Source organism: Helicoverpa zea, chromosome 26 (assembly GCF_022581195.2).
Source record: "Helicoverpa zea isolate HzStark_Cry1AcR chromosome 26, ilHelZeax1.1, whole genome shotgun sequence".
In the NCBI taxonomy this organism is placed as follows: domain Eukaryota; kingdom Metazoa; phylum Arthropoda; class Insecta; order Lepidoptera; family Noctuidae; genus Helicoverpa; species Helicoverpa zea.
Window position 1 is genome coordinate 4,885,952 of NC_061477.1, and position 24,201 is coordinate 4,910,152.

The following is a 24,201-nucleotide window of genomic DNA, read 5'->3' on the forward strand; positions in this document are numbered from 1 at the left end:
ATTAAAGATCTCTTGCTTTTTTAAATATAGGGACGTTGGTTTCCAGGTGTAGAAACATCGATATCCGGCAACTCGAACGGCTGGGCGTCTAGGAACGCCACATTCAACGGACTTACCGACGATATTGACGATGCAGAGGTAAAAATCCTGTTATTTTCTATTAATTTTACCTCTAAAATAAAATTAAAAAAATACTGGCCAAATTGGACGTGTTTTTCAAGATATCGATATCAGGCAATTTTTTTGACAAATCCTTTTGTTTACAAAATAATTATTATCATTAGAAAGATATTTTATTAATTGGGTTAATCAATTTGATAAGAAATCGCAAGAAACGATAAAAGTGGGTATTGCATTATAATCTGATCGATGGATTTTATCGATAACGAATAGCCAATAGGATATGCGTTTTCGATATCATCATTATTTTGCAACTGCAATCCAAATCTAGACTTTAATCATCACGCCGGAAAAATATGATAATAAATATTATTTTAGCTTACTACGAGAATGGGGAATACCACGACCTTTGCACTAAAATAATTAAAAAAAAAACTGATATCTTGCCACACAAAGCTAAAAAAGGGGTCTGATTTTTTCGAAAGGGGCTCGAAAGGATTGTCACCGTATTAACTCGAAAACCTAAGAATGGTTTCACTCAGGACAAGGTCTATACAGTTTCGATCCGATTCCAAGTTGATGTATGTGAAAACCGACTGTTGTTGAAAGCCGAGTCAAGGCACTTCTTTCCAATAATATCGATAAGGCCAAAAAAAAAACTTAATTTTGAATCGCGCAATTTTATTACTCGAAAATTATTAGTGATTGAATTCGTCTTCAGAAAACAAAGAAGTTAGTAGTGAATTTTTCTATATTTGTATCACATCATCATGTTTTCTATACATATAAATGTAGCATGGTTTGCATTGTGTTTGGCCGACTGGCATGTTTGTGTCGTTACAGCTTGTATTTATACGTTTATTTATTTTTTTAAATAATAAAAACAAAAAACAAGGAATGTCCCATACATGATAAACTCGCTGATGGTTTTAATTTTGATTTTATATTATAGAAAATAGGACTCAAATTGATGTATTTGGGACTATCCTTGATTATTGTTTTAATGTTTATTTTATTTTTAATTCATTTTTTTTGAAAAGGTTCGGTGATTATTTGTGATTTTTTTCGTTTAAAAAATAATTAAAATTTAAAGTATAATGAGTTGTGCTTCAGTACCATTAGAATACAGTCTTATTTTAGAGCTATAGAATATATCTAGTTTGTATTGATTTTTTGTTTTTTTGCTTAACACACTCAATTATAAATATTTGCGAATAGTAATCGATTCCCAAATAAAAATATTATTCCGCATCGATATCTGACACAGTTAATTTCTCATAGTTGCTCATTTTGAAGTCACAAATATTCACTATCCCATGCATGCGTACACATAAGAACATAATATGTATATTTGTTTGCAGAGGCCGCGGCGGAAATCTCCGCTCGCTTAGCTTGTATGCGGACCCCTACGGAATACATTCCCTTGGCATTTTGTATTGTTTTTTGTGTATGAACTGTGGATGTCGGGTCTTTATGGGTTGATAATTGAACCGTGTAATATTGGCATAGTGATCGTTTAAAAGTTTTAGCGTATTAAATGCTTTAAAAAAAGTTTTGCATCGTAAAAAGTCTGAAATAAAATATGACTCAAAATCCCTTGACTGGTGACAGTGCCACTATCTGTTGCAACATACCTGTAATATGGGCAATCAAAAATATAGTACGGCTTTTTGAATTTCCTATTATTCAGATTCTTTAAATTTCGTTTTATCGTATTATTTGAACGCTTCTTTTGCACCATTTTTTCATGCCCCTCATCATCAAATGAATAAAAAAAGTACCTTAATACGACCAATATATTTGAATGTTACGCTTATTTGTCATAGCTCTTTACGACCATTTAGACCCATCCACTATGTGTCGTAAGCTTTAGTTCGTGAAGCATGATGTTATGTGAATGTTATCATTTGGGTGTACTATCTCTTCAGTTATTTGTGTTTGTCTTTGGGTAAGTTGTGATGGTGGGAAACATAATGATTATACGTTATATAATGATTTGCGTGTGAATATACATAAAGAAATTAAGTTTTTTAACAAAACGTTCCCCTCCTTTATTCTTTGAATGGCACGAATTTAAATAATTGCAAGATGTTTTTCTACCTGAACTTATTGATTGCTCAAGCGTAAAATTATAATAAATATACCCATAAATAAAAGATAATGTTGTTCTAAATTGTTAAAATAGTAGACAAAAGAGCTTTTTAAAATGTGGGAGAAGTCACCTGCGCTTAATTTTCTACCATCACAACTCCATCCTTGCTTGTGGTTGTAACATAGTTTCTTTGTATGTATATTATTTTAAGTATAGTTCGGCCATTCAGAGAATGCGTTCCTGACACGTCGCGATTGAACTGACGACGTAACTACATTCATTGATTATTGATATAATAATGTTGTTTTAATGCTCCTCAATTGTTAAAACGGTAAACAACCAGCAAAAATACATTATTATATCAATAATCAATGAATGTAGTTACGTCGTCAGTTCAATCGCGACGTGTCAGGAACGCATTCTCTGAATGGCCGAACTATAACTATAGAAATCATGTTACAACTTAGTCATGATTGTGTTTGTCCAATATTAAGTGACTTTTTGCGTCGAAAAAAATATATATCCAGTGTTATTAAGGGAAAAAATAAAGGGGTTTTAATATTATTGGGGATATAAGCGCAGACAAATTTCGCACAAAGTCGTATATAGACTTATGGTGCTCGGTCCATAGGTAGGGAAAATTTGTAACCTTTTAATTTATACGTTTTTCATATTAAAATGACGCTTAAAAGTCACTTATCGTATGTGGATGCAGTCATAATGAATTATTATTGGCATGCTTAAATGCAAGAGTGATATAATGTGCATGCTTAAAAATAACTAAGTTTCAATCTGCTTTAAAAAACTTAAAGAGTGATAAAAAAATACCTTTTTCTATTGATTACAAAGTTACATCACTTTTGCAGCCAATAACAGACAAATTATTATTTATTTTTATAATTTAAGTCACTTACATTATTTTGTCATGTTTTTTGTTTTTATGCTTTTCGTAAATAGAGCACAAGATGCAATAGTCTTAATTAATTTATGATCTATATTCGTGACTTTGTTGTTTTAGTTAAATTAAAATCGAAATGATTTGTATATAAAGTTCTAACGGCCTTTTGGCCGTTTTAAATGTAGTTAAGTTCTAAGAAAATTGTTTGTTTGTTTAATGATTTAAATATGAAATGCTTTTTAGGTCAGAGAGCATATGAATTACGTAAAAAAATGGTTTCTGTACGAAGTTTAAGGTTCTGTACTTATAATGGACTTAAATGTCCCATTTTTCTCTTTTCAAATGATTTTTTTTCTTGTTGTATTTTTAATGAGTCCTTTAATTAAAATATTTTGGGACAATTCGTTTTGTTTACGCTTAGCTCGTATTATTTGACATTAAGCAATAATTTAATTATTATTATTTTACGTAGTATTATGACGATACAATGATTTATTTATTTGTAAGTGTATTTTTTTATGTTGAAAATATACGCTTGGTGATATGTGCTTTGTGTTTTTGTTTTTTTGCCTGTTTGTATGTTTTTGGTTCTGTTTTCACATGCCTACATAATACTGAATGTATCATGCAAATGCAAGTTTGTGCATGCATATTTTTTGGTTTTACATTTCACTCATAGAATCATTGCATGCATTTAAAATATGGCCTGTTTCAAGTGTAGTTTTGTGGGTAGTTTTTCAAGGGGTATCGTACCAGTCTTATCAATAGGGGGCTGAGGTAGTCATATCTATAGGCAACCACTCTCAAGTTAAACTCTGGCACCCGGTTAAAATGTAAAGTAAACCCCAAAAGAGTAAAAAAGACAATTTACTTACTTATTTAATTAACAATAAAAACGGACAGTGGCCAGCTCTATATAAAAAAAAGGTTTCATTTCATTCGCTCGCTCTTCTCACAGTATATATTAAATAGTTGTTTTAAGAGAAACATCTATAAAAAATATATATATAATTTGACGGTTTAAATGGGCCTAACTTACTCAAAGGTACGTTCACATCTGTTGCGTAGTGTAACAGGGAACACTTTTTTCACCAAAGAGCATAGAAATACAGCAGCAGTTGACAACAGGAACGGAACCTTTAAAAGGTTGTGGGCACATCCTTCCAATGTTGCTAAACGTAGAGGGAAAAGCAGTACATGAACTGACAGTTGTGACGTCTATCGGTGTAGATCTGTGTCCATACTTTTAATTCTTAAAAAATAATAAACACTTGTTTCGGCTCAGTGACTTTATTTATAGTGAACACAGTGAAACATACAGTGACATATATTAAAGTGGTTAATAAAAACAGTGCTTAAGGTTCTAAACTATACAAAACAATACTTACAGTGACTTTGCGTAATTGAGTTCTACCCTCTATTTTTAATAAGTGTCGGATATTCTCGTCTCTCTCGATTTGACAGACCGACGGCATAGACAGAGGGCTGATATTCTCGTTATCTGTCAACGATCGACATCGAGTTAACAGCGCCATCTAGCGTGTGAACGGCGAATCACCTCAGACGCAAGTTACCTATTTGCCTACCATCATGCCTGGTGTCAATTGCCACGGTTGCGGTCGCTTTATGGTACCGGCAGAGGGCGCTAAATGTGGTAAATGCAAAATGGCGTACCACAGAGGGTGCGTAGGAGTTGTAGCAAAAGGCGTTGTCCCTGCAGGCTGGCGCTGCCCAGAGTGTAAGAAGAACCTGTTAAGGGACAATAGGGCGGATACTCCAGTCAGAGGTCTTGCGGAAAGCCCTCCCTGTTCTAGCACCAGCCCTGTAGAACATACAAGCGTGGTGCCGAGTTCACCCAACACCAGGACTGTTAGTTGTTCCAGCCCTTTACCTGAGACCGTCGGGCAACAATCTGCGAGTCTATCGTCTGTTCCTCCTGCGCCGCAAGCTGGCTCCGACTTGACTCTAGTGGAGGAGTTGAGGGCGATGCGTGCTGACCTTCTGGAGTTCCGCAGCAAGATGCTGGAGGAGATGATGGATCTTAAATTATCCATGCAGAGCTGCAATACCCGTATTGACGGCCTGGAGGCCAGAATTAATGCACTGGAACAGCGGCGGGAGACCTCCCCTTCCACACATTCATCCGTGGAGGGGATTGTGGAAGAATTAAGGAGGGAACTGAACGACAGGGATCAAGACCTTCTCAGTAATGACATCGAAATCTCAAATATTCCCGAGAGCACAGCTGACAACCCGGTTCACATTGCCAAGGTAATAGGCCTCAAGTTGGGGGTCACGCTGGAGGAACGAGACATCGTCAGTGCGGAGCGGGTGGGCGGTAGGCAGCTCAACGCCACAAGCTCTGCCGGTCCGGCGGTGCCGCGGCCGCGCGCCATAGTGGTACGCCTGGCGCGGCGCGATGTGCGCGACCAGCTGCTGGCGAGTGCGCGCGTGCGCCGGGGCGCGACGACTGCTGACCTGGACATGTCTGGCCCGCCGCAGCGTTTCTTCCTTAACGAGCGCCTCACTAAAACTAATCGCCGGTTGTTTCGGAAGGCGCGAGACGCTGCTAGCCTCTTCAGCTGGAGGTTTGTTTGGACGAAGCGAGGTCGCATACTGGCTAGGAAGGGCCCGGGTGACTCCACCCAAAGAATCCGCACCGACGAGGACATTGCTGCGATTATTGGATCTGTCAATGAAACAACTTGATTACTGTCTGTTTTTATTATTTTTGTCATTGTGTGTGTCTAGCATTCATGAGTGGGGGAATATGCGTCACACTCTTTTCTATCAGGGGGTTATCATATTTTGCTTATATGGTGAGTCAAAATTGTTTCAAATCTATATAACTATATTATATAAACACGTTAAATCTTACACTAACATTTCACAAAAATTATTATTATATACATTATATATAGAAGCTATACACATTATATATCAAAGCTATATACACAAACAATATCTACAAAAACTATATATATTTTATACAATAGCTATATACATTATACACAAAAAACTATATACAGTACAAACAAAATCTATATACATAATTAAATTTACAGTACATAACAAATGCAAATGACTCCAGCTAAATACATCAAGTTTGGTTTGTTAAACGCAGGTTCACTGGGGACTAATCAAGATCAATTTCTGATAGCCATGGGCAACTATTCCGTGGATATAATGGCTATCAACGAAACTTGGTTGCGCAAGGGTGAGGATGGCCGCGCGCCTAGTGTGCCTGGGTATAGACTTAAACACATACCGCGTCCCACGACTGTCCGTGGTGGGCGAGGCGGAGGGGTCGCATTTTACCTTAAAAATGGAATCACTGCGCGCATCAGACCTCATCCTGAGCACAGCAATGTGGAACAGCTCTGGCTGAACCTCAATGTCAATAAAAAAAAACTACTTATTGGCACTGCTTATCGTCCACCATGGCTAGAGTTACATACTTTTCTGGACGCCTTGACTGACAGCATTAGTGGGTTGGCACCTTATGATCATCTGATTCTGTTGGGAGACTTTAACGTTAATATGTTAGATGTTGATAGCACAAAAACGAAAGAACTTACGGAGTTTCTCAATCACTTGAATATTCAACAGCTAGTGCAAACACCCACACACTATGTGGGAGACAGTAGTTCGCTAATTGATGTTGTCTGCACAGATGCTCCTACTCGTAACGTCATTGTGAATCATATTAGTGAGCTTGGCCATCACTCGTTTATCACATGCGAGACAATTTTTAAAAAGCCTACGTTCAAACCCAGGTCGGTTGTATTTCGTCCGCTCAAAAACATACTGGAGGACTACTTCATAATGGATTTGGGGAATATACCATGGTCATCGGTTGGTGACATGAGTAATGTTAATGATATGGTGCAAACATTTAACTTCTTTTTGAATCAGCTTTTTGATCTCCATGCTCCTCTCAAAAGCATGACCTTTAAAACCCGTCCCACTCCGTGGATAACTGATAATGTTAGGCTAATATCGAAGATGAGAGATGAGGCAAGGGCACGGTTTCGCAAAACTAAGTTACCAGGACATAAGCAATATTATCTTCAACTCAAGCATCAAGCTATTACGGCCCTGGCTAGCGAGAAGAAATCATATTTCACAAAGAGCATCAATGACCATATTAAGGACCCTAAACTGTTATGGCGCAACCTAAAGTCTGATGTGCTGCCAGATCACACGCAAAGATTACTACCAGGACATTTCAACAACCCTGATGAAATTAATGCTGCGTTCCTGGATGTGCCGGGCAACTGTCATCTAAATGTGTCACAGCAGTCCTACTTTGAGACACATAGCTTTGGTGATGCCACATTCAGTCTTACAACGACCAACGCCGAGGCTGTTCTTAAGATAATTAAGAGCCTGGGATCTAATGCACAAGGTATCGACTGTATCAGCCTTGATATGATATCCCTTGCTTTGCCTAATGCCTTGCAAGCCATTACTGATATAATTAACTGCTCTATTACCACGAGTACATTCCCTGAACTATGGCGATGCGCTATCGTCCGACCTATATCCAAAAATAATAATCCAGTCAGTACAAAGGACTTGAGACCTATCAGTATTCTGCCTTGCCTCTCCAAGATTCTAGAACGGGTAGTCTACTCCCAAGTAGTAAATTTTCTGGAGGTAAATAAAATTCTTCCAGATCTGCAATCAGGGTTTAGACAGGGTAGGGGTACTGCAACGGCTTTGGCTGATGTTGTAGGGAATATTCTTGAAGCGCGCGATAGGGGGGAGGGTACAATCCTGGCATTGCTAGATTTTTCCCGCGCTTTTGACGCAATCAACACCACTCTATTGTTGTCCAAATTGGCTTTCTACGGCTTTGACCCTGATGCAGTTGAGTGGTTTAGAAGCTACCTCTCCGATCGATCTCAGTTAGTGGAATTGCACACAGAAGATGGGTCAAGGGTGTCATCCGCCCCCCTCCGCGTGTCGAGGGGCGTTCCTCAAGGCTCGATTTTGGGGCCCCTGTTGTACATACTGTACAGTGCAGATATCACAAAGTCATTCATTCACTGTAATTACCATATGTACGCCGATGATATACAATTGTACATCTCTTTCAAGGCTGATGAAACATCTGTGGCTGTGCAGAAAATCAACGAAGATTTGCAGAGAGTGGTTGAATGGTCTGAAGTGAACTCTCTGGTACTTAACCCCCTTAAATCGAAGTTTATAGTTCTGGGTTCTAGGAACCAAGTGCGTACAATCTTGACCACTAATCCTGCGTTGACAGTCATGGGCGAGAGCATTGAGAGAGTTGAGCTAGTATGCAATCTGGGTTTAACTATGGATCCCGAATTAAGGTTTGAGGCCCATATCAATAATGTTCTGCGTAACTGTTTTTATAGACTGAAGGTTCTGTATGGAATACGAAAGTACCTGTCCATCCCATTGCGCAAACAACTCGTTGACAGTCTTATTCTATCTAGGCTAAACTATTGTGATATAGTGTATGGACCATGCCTTCTATCTAGGACAGAACACGTTATACAGCGTATTCAAAATGCCTGTGTTCGGTTCTGCACAAACATTCCTCGAAGAAGCCACGTGACTCCGTACATAAATAATCTGGATATATTAAAGATGGCAGCCAGGAGGAGGCTGCACTTGGCCAATTTGCTTTTTGGAGTTATTGATTCAAAAAAACCAGAATACCTATATAGCAAGTTGACCTGGAAACCCATCCGTTCAGATCATGGTCTCCGGTCCGTGGTATGCCCTCTGGTGGTACCAATGCATCGTACCATAGCATTCCGAGGTTGTTTCAAGTTTGCAGCCACACGCTGTTGGAATGATATCCCTCCACCATTGCGACGCCTGAAATCAAAGTTACCATTCAAATACCTACTTAAAAAACATTTATTAAGGGAACAAACTGGCTGATACGCATGGTAACTGTTTGTATTGTCACTTACCTACGGGGTCATGGCGTACATGCGCTGGTGTAGGGATTTCCTGAGGCGTGGGATGCATTGGAGGCACACTTGTAGCAGAAGCGTGGCTCCTGATCGTTGAGCAATCTTGGAGGAGGGGCTGTGTCGGCTCATATTGCTCCAAATATCCTTCATCTGTGTTCTTTGTTATGTCCTCATATATTTTTATGTACCTGTGATATCAATTCATTACGATTTTAATGTTAATTCTAAATTTAATTAAATCATTATTATTCCTAACTTTTTATATTCCCTAATTTAACTAAAATGTTGTTTTTTAATTAAAGTTGAATGCTGCTTACTACGTACTATTCGCAATCCACGTGTAACTTCTACTCACCCACCGTCATGACAAAGCATATTTTATAACACCTCGCACGATCCCAAACTGGGATAAGATAAAACTTAGTCACTCGTTGCTCAAGATACTTATCTCGTATGATACATACACACTATACAATATTTTGTAAAGCATATTACCCTCTTATAATAAAGTACGAAAGCGTCGGTCGCCATTAAAAATACATTTTTATTTTCAGTACCTAGCTGAAATAGTTTTTGACAGATGTTTAAGTTACAGCACTGACCTCTATGGTTTACAGGCATAGATAATTAATGGCGCGACCACATGTATTTTGATCATATGGAGTAAACTAATTACATTCTATTATATTCTTCAAAGAAACACTATTTATTTAATATATATTTAAACACAATTTATTTAACACATATTCGCATAATCACCCGTTGGACGCCATAACGTTAGTTTCGGCTGTCGCTGAAAATCAGCGCTGGGACTTTGTCTCGCACGGGGTCGCAGCATCATGCTGAGCGAGGGCCGTATTGCGTGGTTGTGACGCATACTACCCCCTCATGTTTGTTTTCTTTCTATTTTAGCCCTTTTTTGTTTTATTTATTATATTGATTGTTTATGTAGGTATTTATGTATGCGTCCTCAATTACGTAATTAAATGTATTTTCTTTTCTTTCTTTTTTACATAGGGGAGAGTAGGTATACAGGGGGAGTAAATATGGGGTACATGGTGGAGTACCTGAAGTATAAGGAATACATAAGCACAATAAATAAATACATAAGTAGTATAAGGAAGTACATAATGGAGTATACAAAGGGATCAGAAGACAGCAGGTATATCAGAAGACTGCGTAAGGCCCTATGTATATAGGCCCCTCTATGACATAGGAGGAGTATATTTTGCAAATATGTGGTTCATCAACTTGTAACACTACATTTTTATTGGTTTAGTTTTGCTAGCGCTTCACTGTTTAACCTACTTATTTTTTAGGCATGTTCACCGATCAAACAAAGCCGGGGCCGATCAGCAAATATTTTTTTCGTAACCAAAACTTATTGTCGTGATGTCGTCTCTCTATTTTAGGGAACGTAGGTTTTCAAAAAGTTTTCGAGTTTAGTAAGATATACAGGGATAGTTCGATAATCGATAAGGTTCTAGTAAGTTAAATGTCTGGTCCTACATGATCTCAAACATTTCAGCAGGTACCAGTGGCGAGGCGTCCTTATAAGCCGATTCCCATCGGCTTCCCTTTCGAATTTCAAGAAAGAAGCATAGGTATAAGTTATAATATAGGTATAGGTATAATTAATATAATCATTTAAACCACACAATTTAAATATGTAGGTATAACAAAACGCCTACCACCGTAAAAAAAATTGTCTATAAATTACTTGAAACATTTTGCTCCTACTAAATAAGCCGCGGCTTCCTCCTCCATACAAAACTACGCTTGCGTGACGTCATCCACGCCGCGCCGCGCGATGTTCGCAAAATAAGGGCGAGCGGTAACCCGGCTCACGGAGCGGCTTCCACCAATCAAAACTCGCGAGTGAACGAGAAAGAACACGTCAAGAGTAGAGTAGCTATATCTGTCTACGCGCGAGTGACAGCGCTTTCTCAAATATGTAAACAAACAAATCAGACAAATTCACTCTCATTGTTCTTATTTTGTTTTAGATAATACCATTAACAATTTGTTCTTTGTATTACTTAATTGAATTTATTAGTGTGTGTATCATTTGGAAGTAACATAGTTCGTGTGTGTTTTAGTTACATTATGTCAACATAGATGGCGTTGTGCATTTTTATGCAAATCCTGAATCGCGGTGTTAAGATTCTCCGCGATTTAATGACCCTAGTTGGGAATTTATTTATTTTTATGAATTCAAAGAGTATATAATTTAGATAATTTTGATTAAATAGTTGGCAGTATCATTACTCCCTACCAATTCCCGCGATCGCACTGTGTGACCTGGTACTCAGTACAAGTACAGTACTACAGTGTGCGTACCTAGTGAAAATAGAGATATCTACGTTGAAATGATGTATTTTGATACGTAGACAGTTGGCATCAGGTTTCTTTTTAATGTACATATAGCATTTATCGCATTAGACTGTTTTCTGAACCGACAGATTGTTTACTTTAGGAAGGAACTTTTTTTTCAAGGTTAAGTTTTGAGAATAAAAACGTGTTATAAAACTCGGGCACGCCGCTTGGGTGAATTACCTACCAATATTACGTCTATATTAGAATTACTAACGTCCTGACGGATAAATACCTACGATAAATATCAATGGCTAACAGGCCGTTGTAAATTAAATACTTAAAATGTATTGTTTCTAGTGCCAAGTTTTCTCAGATTCTAGTACCTAGTTAATATACCTAACTAAAGATAATAAAGTTTTATAGATATTAATAATCTGCCGAATTCCTCGAGAAAACATGTTCAAACTATCAGTCTCTCAGTCAGTGCTAAAAGGTGGACTGAGAAATTACCTCCATTACCTCTCCCCCCCCCCCATCCCTGAGTACTCCCCCCCCCCCAAGTTTTTTTTTTTGCTGCGGCTTCCCTATTTCATTAAACCACCCTTCGCCACTGGCAGGTACCCAATATTCTCGTAGGTTACTGGAATTTTCAGAATCTTACCTGTGACAGTTTCTAGAAAATACAATATCAGACATCGAGAAAGAAAGTTACAAAAACTACGACTTTGTTCGACTATTTGCAATATATTATTTTGAGTTGCAGTACTACGTACCTAATATTAAGGTTACTGTTGCACTGGTAGCTGTTCCGAGCTCTTTGACTGGCCAATACCTACTATACGTTTAAATTGGCTTAGTTGATTTGTTGAAGTCAACTTTCAGTACCTATTACAACTAGTTGTTTAACAAGTGGTTTGTTCAACATTACAATTAATCAACTGGTACCTACAGTTATCGGCACGGATATTGAGCCCTGACCTTCACCTGCGCAGAAGCGATTTATTGGTTTATTGCCTTACGAGTACAGTGCGCAAAGCGATCTCCACTCTTCCGCCGAGAGCTCAATATCCGTGCCGATAACTATGTCTAACTCAGGATTGCAACCAGACTCGGCGACGGCCGGTTTATTTTCGTTAGGCTCTGATAAAAGTGCATCTCATCTAGCATCGTCAACTGTAGCCTAAAACTACTCATCACATTTCTAGGACTGGGCGGAATTCAACGCGGCAACATCGACAATAGACGCGTTACGGCCCTCAGTCCGCTCGCCCCTCGCGTCCCCGCGCCAGTCCCCGCGCAGCTCGCGGCGCGGGGCCACGCGGCCGGAGAACGCGTACGGCGAGCTGCGCGCGCCGCCGCTGCCGCCGCGCAAGAGCCTGTCGCCCGCCGAGCCCGCCATCCTCGCCGCCCTCAGCGTGCAGGATATAGCTGCTGCTAGTAGTGCGCACGGTGGGTCTATGTTACTGATACACTACTATAACTAAACAATAAGTACTGTGACATCATCGATAAAAAAAAACACATATCTTCTTATCAGTCGTACCTATGACTCTTTGCAGAAGTGGTCATGATACGATACCGACCTTCCACTCGTAATTTGTCTCTATTACCAAACGCTCTTGCATAATCAACCAATGATATTTGTGACCTACCTTTTTCTTAGACGCAATCAAATACAATCGGTTTAAAGAATTTTATTCTCATAAGAACAATAAGATCGATATTCGACATGCTCTGTAAAGGATAAATATATGTAGGTCTTGGATTTTTCGACAACGTGGGACAAATCGATAGTACATTCATGCAGGCGAGGTCCAATGTTATTTTCATCTGGTCGGTCCACCGAATTTGTGGCCTTCTGCTTTGAACCACGACACCGACTTTGGATTTTTTATTCAATATCATAATACCCATATGCATTTTCCAGTCCCGGAGCCCAGAAGACGTTCGTCTCTCGAACCGGAGCCGGACTCGCGGCATCGGCTGACTTCCATCATCACTGGCTCCACGGAAACTATCACCGGCGTCATTGACACCAGACACGAGGTACGAAGAGGAGAAAAAAAGTAGTTTGCTCAAAACTGTACTATCGGCATTCTTAAAACTTTTTGTTGGTCTATGTCTAGACATGCCATTTTCAAGGCTCGTGTGAAATAACAAGACGTCAAATGAATAGAAATTAGAGGCAGTGATATTAGTTTTTCAACTTATTTGCTAAATGATTTTTTTTAAGAAGAAAATTAGGAAAGCATCTCGAAAGATTGCTCCTTTTATCGAGATAACCTAAGAAAATTCTTGTTTCAGGTGCCACCCGACCCCAGAGCCTTCGAGAAGCCCCGTCGCGCGTGCACCCCACAGTCTAACAGCCGCCCCCTCCCCGCACCCCCGCCCGAACGTCCTTCCGACACACCCACCCCCACCGAACCCAAACCCGAAATCCGATACAACTCGGACCGACCAGAACCCCTGCCGAACAGACAAGAAAACCAGACCAGACAACTCCCAAACCCACCTGAAAACAGACAGCCACCTAATCCCCCCGAGAACAGACAACCCCCAGAAACCAGACAGCCACTCAACCCACCAGATAATAGACACCATGTGCCAGAAAATAGGCCAAACACACACATGCAAGAAAGACAAGAGAGGCACCTGCAAGACAATAGGCAAGAGAGGCCCGAACGTTGCGAGAGTCGGCAAGAACGCCACATCCCCACCCCAGACTTAAGACAAGAGAATAGACACGAAATACGCGTCATAGACAATCGTCAAGACCGACACGTGCCAGAGAATAGAGAAAAGTTAGAAAGACATCTTCCTTTGTCGGACAGTCGGCACACGGATTTCCGTCTACCCCCCGAAAGACCACCGGAAAAACCGGATAGGATAATAGAATCTAGGTGTAGTTTTGACCGGGAGACTAGGCTAGAAAATAGGGCTCCGCCTAGGCAAAGGTCTTTGCCGGCGACCACTAGTGGGAGTGTAGACCAGCCCACTAAGTCTACGACTATGCCTAAATTCCCTTCTGAGGACATAAAAGACCCACCGTACGAAAATGTGGCTGTGGAGAAGAACGAGTTGGCTGTTGCAGGTGAGTCCAAAATTGTATTACATAAATAAATTAGTTGACAGATGTGATGGATAGAATTCGATGTTAAAAAAACGTTTTAATTTACATTTTACAAAGTTCAACGAATATGCGTCCCCCTTGTACTCCAATTTTATTTTCATTTCTTTTAGAAGTTAATTTATTACTCTGAACAATTGATTAATAAGAATGTTTGATAGTTTCAACTGCTGATCTAGTTATTGAACGTATCATTTATAATTTGTAACTTACCAAAACTGCTATTTATAACTGCATTTTTAAATCCAAATACTTTTGGGCAGTAGGTTACACTTTTTTACTTTTTACTACAGCAGTTTTTTCTCTTGTTCCAGCAAAGAAAATCAACCCCCTAACTCACGACAAACACGGTAGGAAATACGGCGACAACGTATCGTACGAAAACATTAATTTAGACTACATTGCGCGTTTAGTAGGGGAAGGTTATCCCAAAGACATAGTTGTACGCGCATTGGGCATCACCAGGAACGATTTAGAAATGGCCTGCGATATATTGCACGAGTTTGGATCTAAAGTACCTAATAAGTGTTAATGGTAGGTAGTTTGTTCTTTGAATTGTGCGTTATGATGGTGTTAATGGTCGTTTTGGAGATTGACCGGTCAATGTGCAAAATTATTCATTTTATTTTAGATCGATGACTTGATAAGACAAACATCACATTTTAACCGACTTCCCAAAAAGGAGGAGGTTCTCAATTAGTCAGGATTAAAAAAAAACTGTTTGCAAAGACGGCCACTTACATCATCAAATCGTTACTAACAGGTTTAGAATTCGTACCTTATGAACTAAATATAAGTCTGATTTTAACTTGTACATATTTCAGTGTCATCGTTTGATAAAAGTCTTCATAGTAAACTGACCTTTATTGCTTATGAAATAACCACTATTTCACTTTGAACAATAGCAGCGAATATTCCTATAGTCAGTAATTTGCTACGGGTTTTATTTGAGCACAAAGATATACGCAAATTAATATATCATTTATTTTATCTGTATGCTAGCTGGCTCTATTAAAATGGCTGACATTAAGTGCATCTGTCAAGCACCAATGACATTTGTGTTACAGCTAATATGCGAAATGACTGGCAATACCTAAATTACAAACTTTTGATAATGAGTTTTTCACTTTTAAATCATACCTAGTAATATGTACTAGTAAGTATATCGCAAGATAAAGTAATTTTAAAAGTTTTTTATACATCGTATACAAGACCGGACTTAAAATTATTTCACAGCTTCTGCAAATATCAACTGTCTAGCGATTTTAAACAAGCTAAGACCTACGACAGAAGTTCAGTCGAAGTCTATTCTATGAATTCAAATTCAAAAGAAATATTCAACTTCGAATCCACCACTTTTTCACAATCACCTCCTATCCGCTTTGGTGGAGTATTTGCCTTAGTTGTAACATAGATGGCATGCGGTCAAACACTAAAATCAACCTTAAACACAGAAATAAAGCACAAATTCCAAGCACAAGCCATGACGAATCTTCCGAAATCCTGAATTTATACTGTATTGTTCTTAGGTGCGTATGAACATAGGATGGTAGTACAAAATTGACCTTACGCTCGTATACAGAAAATAACAGTAGAATTTTTGTATAGTAGAGGTGAGTTGTACCATGTATAAGATTAATCGATCTATAACCGGCCATCAAATTGGTATCAGTTAAGGCCCAAGTTCATCAACAACATCGTCAGTTTTTTCACGTGAAATTTTCAAAGTAAAGCACATCTTTGGGAAAATTGATGTCATATTATTGCTGAACCATTTTCAGCAATAATATGACATGAATTTCGACGATTGACGCCCAAATCGACGATTTGACGGCTGGTTATGGTTCGGTTATCAATATAATTAAACTGTGCAACGAACTCTAAAACTTCTTTTTTTATCAATGCATTTAATATTATGAAAACAAATCTTATACCGTTAGGTCAATTTTGTGCAAACCACGTGAAATAATATACTATTACTCTAGAATACGTTTACGATCATTAGTATAGCTAAAAATATCACTAAAGTTGAATTTGTTATAAACAAGCGTCATACTATTAACTTTAAGTAAAAACTAAACTTCAGTAACGGTAAGTAATTTTAATAGGTAATTATTTGGCGCAGTAGTGTTGTAACATCATGTCTAAAAATCGACGCAAAGTCAGCATTGTCCGGTCAAAGTAGACAATGCCTTTCACTCCCTGGCAATTACGAAGAATGGCTAAATAATGTTTAGCTGCTAATTGAGGGGAAATATTGATTGCTTAGCTGTGATTTTCAAGTCTGCATTGTCAGGCAAAGTAATTAATATAAACTTTTTGTGGCTCTCATGCACAAATGAAAAATGTATGCAAGAGTCAAAATGTGGCAGATTGGCGAACTGTCAATATATGTAGATGGTGTTCATAATTATGACCTTAATCGCCACAAAACAACATCCTGTCGTGTAAATCTAAAATCGTGATAGTATTACATAGATCAATATAATAAACTTATATTTAAGGCACATTTCATGTATTTATTTCGCATCATTTTAGTGACACTAAAACTTATTCCAGTGTTTTCTTTTATTTTATCAGTATTCATTTTAACTCAATATATTTTTCATTGATTTATTAAATAAAGCTTTGTAAATAGTTACTTGTACGAATAAATAATGCCTATATTTTCATATAAAATCGCTGTCTCATAATGTTTACTTAATAGTGGTTCATATAGAATATATTTTTTCATATTTATGTCATATTCCTGTATGAGATAATACAAATTTTGACACTTCGACTTATGACACTTGCAATATTTAATGTCTAGTTTAACACTTAAAATTGTTGATGTAAATAATAATTAATATTTATATTTTTTTGGATATAAAAATAAACTCGTACGTGTTGCATTGATCTTCCTTTTTGGTATAATATTAGGAAAAAAAAGATGTAGTTAGTTTGATAAGTTTTTACTAAAAACAAATTCTTTTTGAAATTCGAAGAGCTTACGACGGCACCAACGTTTCCTGATATTGTTCTTCGTATTTTTCTATACAAAAAAAAATATTTTGTAAAAGTGCAATTTTCATAATTGTTCGTCTTTTCTTTTTTATATTGCTTATACAACTTGTAAGAAAACTGCTTCAGATCTTATTAGTTTTACTTTTTCAAATATTACTTTTTGGTTTATTCCCAGTTGAATTACGAAACAATTTTGACGCAGTTTTCTCAAGACAATTAATGTGCTTAGTGAATGAATTGACTGAATTTTTAGGTTATAATCTATCTAGTCTTAATATTTCACTTTTTTGCTAATTTCATCTGTTCGTTTATAATAGTTAATTAAATGAGGATGCTAATAAATTGTAATTAATGCCAATAATTCTTAATATTACATCTTTGATGAATAGTTCGTAGTTTCCACTGACGTTTTAGGTACCTACCTATTAATTATGAGTGAATACATATCCACCACACTACTAGTCAAGTTTCACTTTTTTTAATAAAAATGTTTTGCATAGGTACTTTGCTTATACATTTTTATTTAAAAAGATGTAATGTTAGTATTTTGTGATTAACAGGTTGAGTGTACATTTGAGGATTTCAAGTATAAAATAAAACTTTTATACTAATGTCATTGTTATGCACACTACACAAGTCCATGATTAAAGCAGGGATATCTATTAAATAATAAGCAAAATTTATGTTTGAACATAAATCACTACAAACTTTATCTACCACAGAGCTTACCTCATTGTGAAATCCTGAAATGTACACCTACCCTTATTGTAATTCCCTTATAACTTAAATTTTCGAATACGCGAGCTGTAATAATCATAATTTCCTTTAAAAGCGCGTATTGCTTCTTATTAAATTAGTTTTACGACAAAATATTAGTAATTATTTATATTTAGTCAAATAATTGTTTATATTTATAATCTCACGAGCATCACAAAATATTATTGTTTCAATTTAATTAATTTAACGAAATATTATTTTTTTTCAACATAACCAGTGAATAAATGATTTCAATCAAAATACCGTAATGGCCTAAACATTTTACATAACATTGACTGGTCATTATCCGAAATGACCACTTTAAAAATGTTAGCTAAAATTGGTATTTGATTGTTACCATTCAAGAGTACAGTTATTTATTATGTTTTTTTTTTCCAAAGAGAGAGATTCAAAAACAAGTAGATATTCATATCATGGGACAATATTTTGCGGTTGCCATATACCTTGATGTACAATGCACTTTTACCAGTGTTAGTTGTTACTGGCTAATGTTATTAATATTATGAGGGTCCTGGAGAAACTGTGTAATGGCATTGTTAGATAATGACTAGAAGGAATTTTGCGATGAGTCTTAGAAAATCATTTTTTTTTTTATTCGGATATTTCAATGTATTGACATTTTTGGTGAGAATATGTAATCTTATAATTTTGACACATCTGATTCTTTAATGTTTTTTTTGTATGAAAATTATTACCTAATCGTATTGTTATTATTTTGTTTATTTGCGTTATAAATTGATGTTTCTTTTGGTGGATTGTATGAATTAAATAGGTTTGTAAAAATATTATTGCGATGATAATATCAGTTGTCTTATACATTGATGAGAAGGTAAAATATTATTTTTGAAAATAAAGCGCCATCTAACGGATGAATTGTCAACGGAATGTTTTGGGGAGGCTACGTTTTGTTTTACGCTTTAGTAAAAATACGTTGCTAAATATATTTAAGTAAAATTATATTTTGTTGTTTTATTACATTATTTAACCCTTCTTTAATTGAATTTTTGAAACAAATTCATCATCTCCCAACTATGTTGGGGTCGGCTTCCAGTCTAACCGGATTCAGCTGAGTACTAGTGTTTTACAAGGAGCAACTGCCTCTCTGACCTCCTCAATCCAGTTACCCACTCAACCCGATACCCCTTGGTTAAACTGCCGTCAGACTTATTGGCTTCTGACTACCCGTAACGACTTCTTCCAGAAATTATTGGAGGCTGTATTTTCTATTCTATATATTTTTAAATTATAATTACTATTGAACTCTAGCAGATATTAACAAATTGCGCGGGAACATTTCATAAATATTTTTAGTAACGCTGCTCGTGATCAAATTCTTGTCTTTTAATAGAGCGTTTTACCTGCACAAATCATAAAGTTTATTTGATTAAAACTCTTGTTGATTAAAATCATTTATTACTCTATGCGTCAAGTACTTTCTTAAATGGCATAACAATGAATTGATTTCCAGTTAATCAGTAGGTATTTTTTATCATGAACTTATGAAATCACTTAAAATGATTTTTGTTGTATTATGCATTTTTATTTTGGAGGTAAATATTCTTTTGTTTTGGTTAATAAAAACGAGATGTCACTCGATGAATTTCGAAAAGACATCTTTTGTCATCAGTCTCGGTACCTATAAACAAAAAAAAATTCTCATGATATTTTCATTTCCCAATTTCAGTTCGAAGGGTCAGTATCACAATTCCCCAGTCATATGGACTTACAAAAAGTTGGTGATGTGATATTTAACAACGAAAAATACAACATACTTAAGCCCACAGTACACGTAATCACAGACTATTTCAAGGATCATGTGTTAAGAACCGAGAATAAGGATCCTGGTGCCAGAATTTTCATTGACCACAATGGCTTCAGACATACTTGGACGGGTTTCGGTAAGAAAACAAAAAGTTTGAGAAAAACTGATCTAGATCACAAGGATGGAGTTGTTGAAGACACTGATGTGAAATCAAATGACGATGTTGAAATAACAACTGCTACTGTCAACTCAAGCGAAGATGGTAACCATAGCAACGAAACAAATGAACAACAAGGCAATAAAACTTCTGAGGAAAATAAAGAAGATAGTGCTAATGCTGGCGCCGAAAGTAAAAACACAACAGCAACCCTTAATATAATAACAGAGCATAAAAGCTCGAAGGTCCTAGGCCTAAAACACAAAATGAGGCAAGTCGGATCAACTAAAAGTGCTGTACGAAATGCACCTAAAAACGAGAAAACTGAAAATGACCCTAAAATTGAATCAAAGGCGGGTGGAGACAGAACTGTAGCAAAAACAACATTTTTCTGTCCCTTCCTAGGGGTTATCACCATGTCAGCATTTATTGATTGAAGTGATACGAATTCGGCAACTAAATAACATTTAAATAAAGATTTTAGTAAGAAAATGAAACTCCTTTGTAAAGTTTTTTTACTTTATTTACGCAGGCGTTCTGTGAACCAAAATATACCGCATACCTACCTACTTATTGTGAAATAATCAATCTGGCCCTTTTTCATCCTTTGTTCTTGACCACCACCTCCAAGACACCTGAGATCGCATGATAAATCGGAGAAGCCGCGGTGGGTGCAGCGTGATGGGAGTGTCAGACTTTTACTGACTAAACCCCACCTTTGTTATTTTTGCACTAGGACCGTGGTATATTTCAAACATCCCGACATCATCAACCTTAACTTATGAAAGCATCCCATTTTCCATACTTAGGGTTAGCCATGGTTTAGCAATATTTAGATTAATTACAGGCATAAATCATGATTTGCTTTGCTTGTCTACGTTGCTGATACAGCGTCATAATGCTCTTAGGTCGAACATAACTTTCGTACATGGCAATCATAAAATATAACCATCGATATAGCCATAAAAAAACCATCGACAGCAGTTATAGAACTAAGGATATAAAAAACAAATAAAAACGGTATAAAAATATAACGCTTTATTAAACGTCAGGATTTTCCGTTACCCTTCCTTTCTTCACATTATCATCATTCATGAATCTTCTATTAAACCGTCTTGTCATATATGGGTCGTAGTCTTCTTCAACTTTGTACTTGTCGAATGTACTTAAAAAACTGCTCATAGCTGTCTGAAAAGCTCTTCTGTAGCTGGTCACAGGCATTTTCTCTTTTAACATAACTACTGGCTCAAAAGGGATTACTAAGCCTGCCGCTGATGCAATAAGAGGCATGAAAGGAGCTGGTAGATAGTAGGAGAATAACTCCATAGCTCCGTTCACGACACAAGTTCCTATATTCCTTAATACTGCATTCACTTTGGGAGCTCTCACAGCTCTTATCAAAGGTTCTGCAACGAACTTATACACTTTGACAGTGAAGCTGACTTCTGGTGCCGCTATTTGTTTATATGTAACTTTTTCTTTAGTCATTTCAACTGGATTTTGAACTGTTTCATATGTTTCTGTAACATGCTCTTGGATCGACTGATTGTGTGGACTTGAATGGTTAGAAGGTGAAACAACGCCTGGATGTTCAGTTACTAAATCGGTTATTTGATATTGGTCGTTTTCTGGCTGTTGAGGCTAATGTAAATGGGAAAAAGGATTAGTGTGTTGCTAATAGTTCTATTCTATTCTATTTTTATTTATGGCAATCCATGTCGATGCAAACGTTGACGATTCTGCCAATGACAAGTGGGATGAGAAGCAAGTAGTGCTTGTGATTGACAAAAGGATAAAATTAAACTGATCTTGTAGGTAAACTTGTGTAGCTTAACGTGTTAAAAAGGAACCTGACATTGTTTATGACTGTTCTTATGTGGCAATCTATAACTGGACTTTTAGGTATGACAATCCCTTCTTATACCTCGAAATACCATATGTTAAGAATATCTACATATGCATATTTTGCAATTACGTTCAGTATGTGGAAGTCAATAACTAATATATATATAAATAATTACGATTCTGCTGTCGTCAGTATTGAGTTCACATAAATGGTGGATTTTCCCTAATTATTTCTACTGTTTACAATAAACTCACTGCAGATAATGTAGTTGAAAACAATGAAACGACAATGGCAGTAATAAGTACTCCCATTTTTAAGTTCGCAGTACTTGACACTCACATTACTTTTGTACGAAACATTACGTATGTTCTGTTTGTTCTAGAATCGAATAACTATAAATATGGCGACGATAAAAGTAATTTTATTGATATTTCCTTCGATATAAACGGATTCGTCGATTTGTTACGCACTGTGATTGATCAATCTACTTTGAATTGGAGGACTATCCCTGAAATTATGTTTAAGTATATTAATATTGTAATAGGAATAGGTATTGTAGGATTATGGAAAATCTATTTGAATTAGGTACCTTTACAAATAATGTACGATTCATCATATCTAGATTTAATACCTAATGCCAACGACCTTCGGATCTCAATTAATGAATGATTGAGCAAAATCCATAGAAAAGTACTTAATTAACGTTTTCAAGCTAAATTATGAGTCTAGATAGCATAATAATGTCTTCATAAAACTTCAATCACAATTCATGGGGAACGGGAGAAAACAAAGCCATAAAAGACGTTGAAATAAAAGATTTTTAAGTGCAATAAAATCGGCCAGTTTCGCTATAAAGCCTTGCGAGGTATTTTAATTAAAGTCTAGTGAAAAGGCAAACGTTCTCTGAAAATGGTACCGCTATATTTGTTTATAACTTGTGTTTTGTTGTTTAGCGCTGTGGAATCAGCACCACAGGTATGGTGTTTAACTTCTAGGTAGCACCTACTGTAAGTAGATACCTAAATAAAATCCTCCGTGTTTCAGAAGTCATTTAAAATTAGTGTTTCTCGGGTTAATAATTGAGTGGTCCTTTATTTTATCTTTGGTAAATAAATCATTAGGTTTGTCTGCCAGTTTTGTAATATGAGATTTGTTCGTTGAACCACCATTATCTGCCTTCCCGTACTATATTATGTGAGGATCGGCTTCCAGTCAAGCTGATGCAGCTCAGTACCAGGTTGTTGTACAAGATTTGAGCTTATCGGCTATCATCTTCGACGCAGTTACCTTGGCAAGACTGGTCAGAGTGGTATACAACTGACAATAGGCCGAATATATTGAGACCATATTTCTATTTTGTCGACCATGTTATAATGTGCCTGTATTCTAAATGTAACCAAATAAAATAAATTTCACTTAATATAAAGATATACAAGTGGCATAATTTAATGAAGGAACTTGTTACAACAGAAATGGTCATCAATACTCGGGCCTATCGCACCCAACGGAACATCGGTCGACACGAACAGTTTTGTACATTTCCACGTGCATTTTAAACATAGGCGCTGTAGATAATATATTGGATGTAATGGTTTCGATTTTGATCGTAAATGTTTTTTTATAGGAACTTAAATACATATAGTAAACTTTCCTAGGTCCCCTACGACTACATCCCCATAGGCCGGCGCGATGGCAACGCCGGTCACCCTCACGACGTAAACCTCAACTATGAGCGTCTCTTCCCGGCGCGGCGCAAGTACATCGACTCACCGGCCGCGCACATCGATCCAGGACTAGATTTCTTTAAGAAGTGATTAAATAGGTTTTTAATTAAATAAGATTCTTGTTTTTTCTTGGAAACGTAACTGTAAATTTGCAACATCAACATTTAGGTACCTAGCCTTTTCGAAACTATGTTGGGGTCGGCTTCCAGTCGGATACAGCTGAGTACCCAAGTAAAACACTTTTACTACTGTTTTACAGCCGATCTGACCTCCTCCTCAACTCAGTTATGGGAACAAATGCGGACTTGCAACATCTATGGCAAGTTTGAGACACGTGTGAGAACAGATCAATGTTTTGGAAATGTGATACCTGCATTGTGATGAAATCAAATAAAACAAAAAAGACGAGCGAACTTATA

The 24,201-nt window shown here is 36.9% G+C and overlaps 3 protein-coding genes across 5 annotated transcripts in view; 2 read left to right on the top strand and 1 right to left on the bottom strand.

Moving 5' to 3' along the window:
• The window catches only part of LOC124643061 (E3 ubiquitin-protein ligase CBL), an 85,107-nt gene extending 65,855 nt beyond the window's left edge, over positions 1-19,252 (top strand). For 2 of the 3 annotated variants that reach the window (XM_047181899.1, XM_047181900.1), the window contains exons 9-13: positions 47-138; positions 12,589-12,832; positions 13,311-13,429; positions 13,688-14,474; positions 14,825-19,252. In XM_047181899.1, the coding sequence (XP_047037855.1) occupies positions 47-138; positions 12,589-12,832; positions 13,311-13,429; positions 13,688-14,474; positions 14,825-15,042 (1,460 nt within the window). In that variant the 3' untranslated portion in view covers positions 15,043-19,252. Of the gene's footprint in view, positions 1-46; positions 139-1,481; positions 2,349-12,588; positions 12,833-13,310; positions 13,430-13,687; positions 14,475-14,824 lie in introns of those variants that run through there. The other variant, XM_047181901.1, reaches the window with a different exon arrangement.
• On the top strand, positions 4,323-5,997 carry LOC124643062. Its single transcript, XM_047181903.1, has one exon. It carries the CDS (start codon positions 4,701-4,703, stop codon positions 5,817-5,819), a length of 1,119 nt encoding a protein of 372 aa, XP_047037859.1. The 5' UTR covers positions 4,323-4,700; the 3' UTR covers positions 5,820-5,997.
• A 2,001-nt stretch (positions 19,253-21,253) lies between the features above and the next one.
• On the bottom strand, positions 21,254-22,391 carry LOC124643155. The gene is made up of 2 exons (XM_047182028.1): positions 22,313-22,391; positions 21,254-21,853 (listed from the first exon to the last, which is right to left on the bottom strand). The coding sequence occupies exons 1-2, from the start codon at positions 22,367-22,369 to the stop codon at positions 21,254-21,256; spliced, it is 657 nt and encodes a 218-aa protein (XP_047037984.1). The 5' UTR covers positions 22,370-22,391.
• Positions 22,392-24,201: the final 1,810 nt, after the last annotated feature.

Coding starts and splice junctions, on each gene's coding strand:
- LOC124643062 (XM_047181903.1), top strand. CDS start 4,701: ATGCCTGGTGTCAATTGCCACGGTTGCGGTCGCTTTATGGTACCGGCA.
- LOC124643155 (XM_047182028.1), bottom strand. CDS start 22,369: ATGGGAGTACTTATTACTGCCATTGTCGTTTCATTGTTTTCAACTACA. Junction 21,854..22,312: donor TTTCAACTACATTATCTGCA/GTGAGTTTATTG, acceptor CATTTACATTAG/CCTCAACAGCCAGAAAACGA.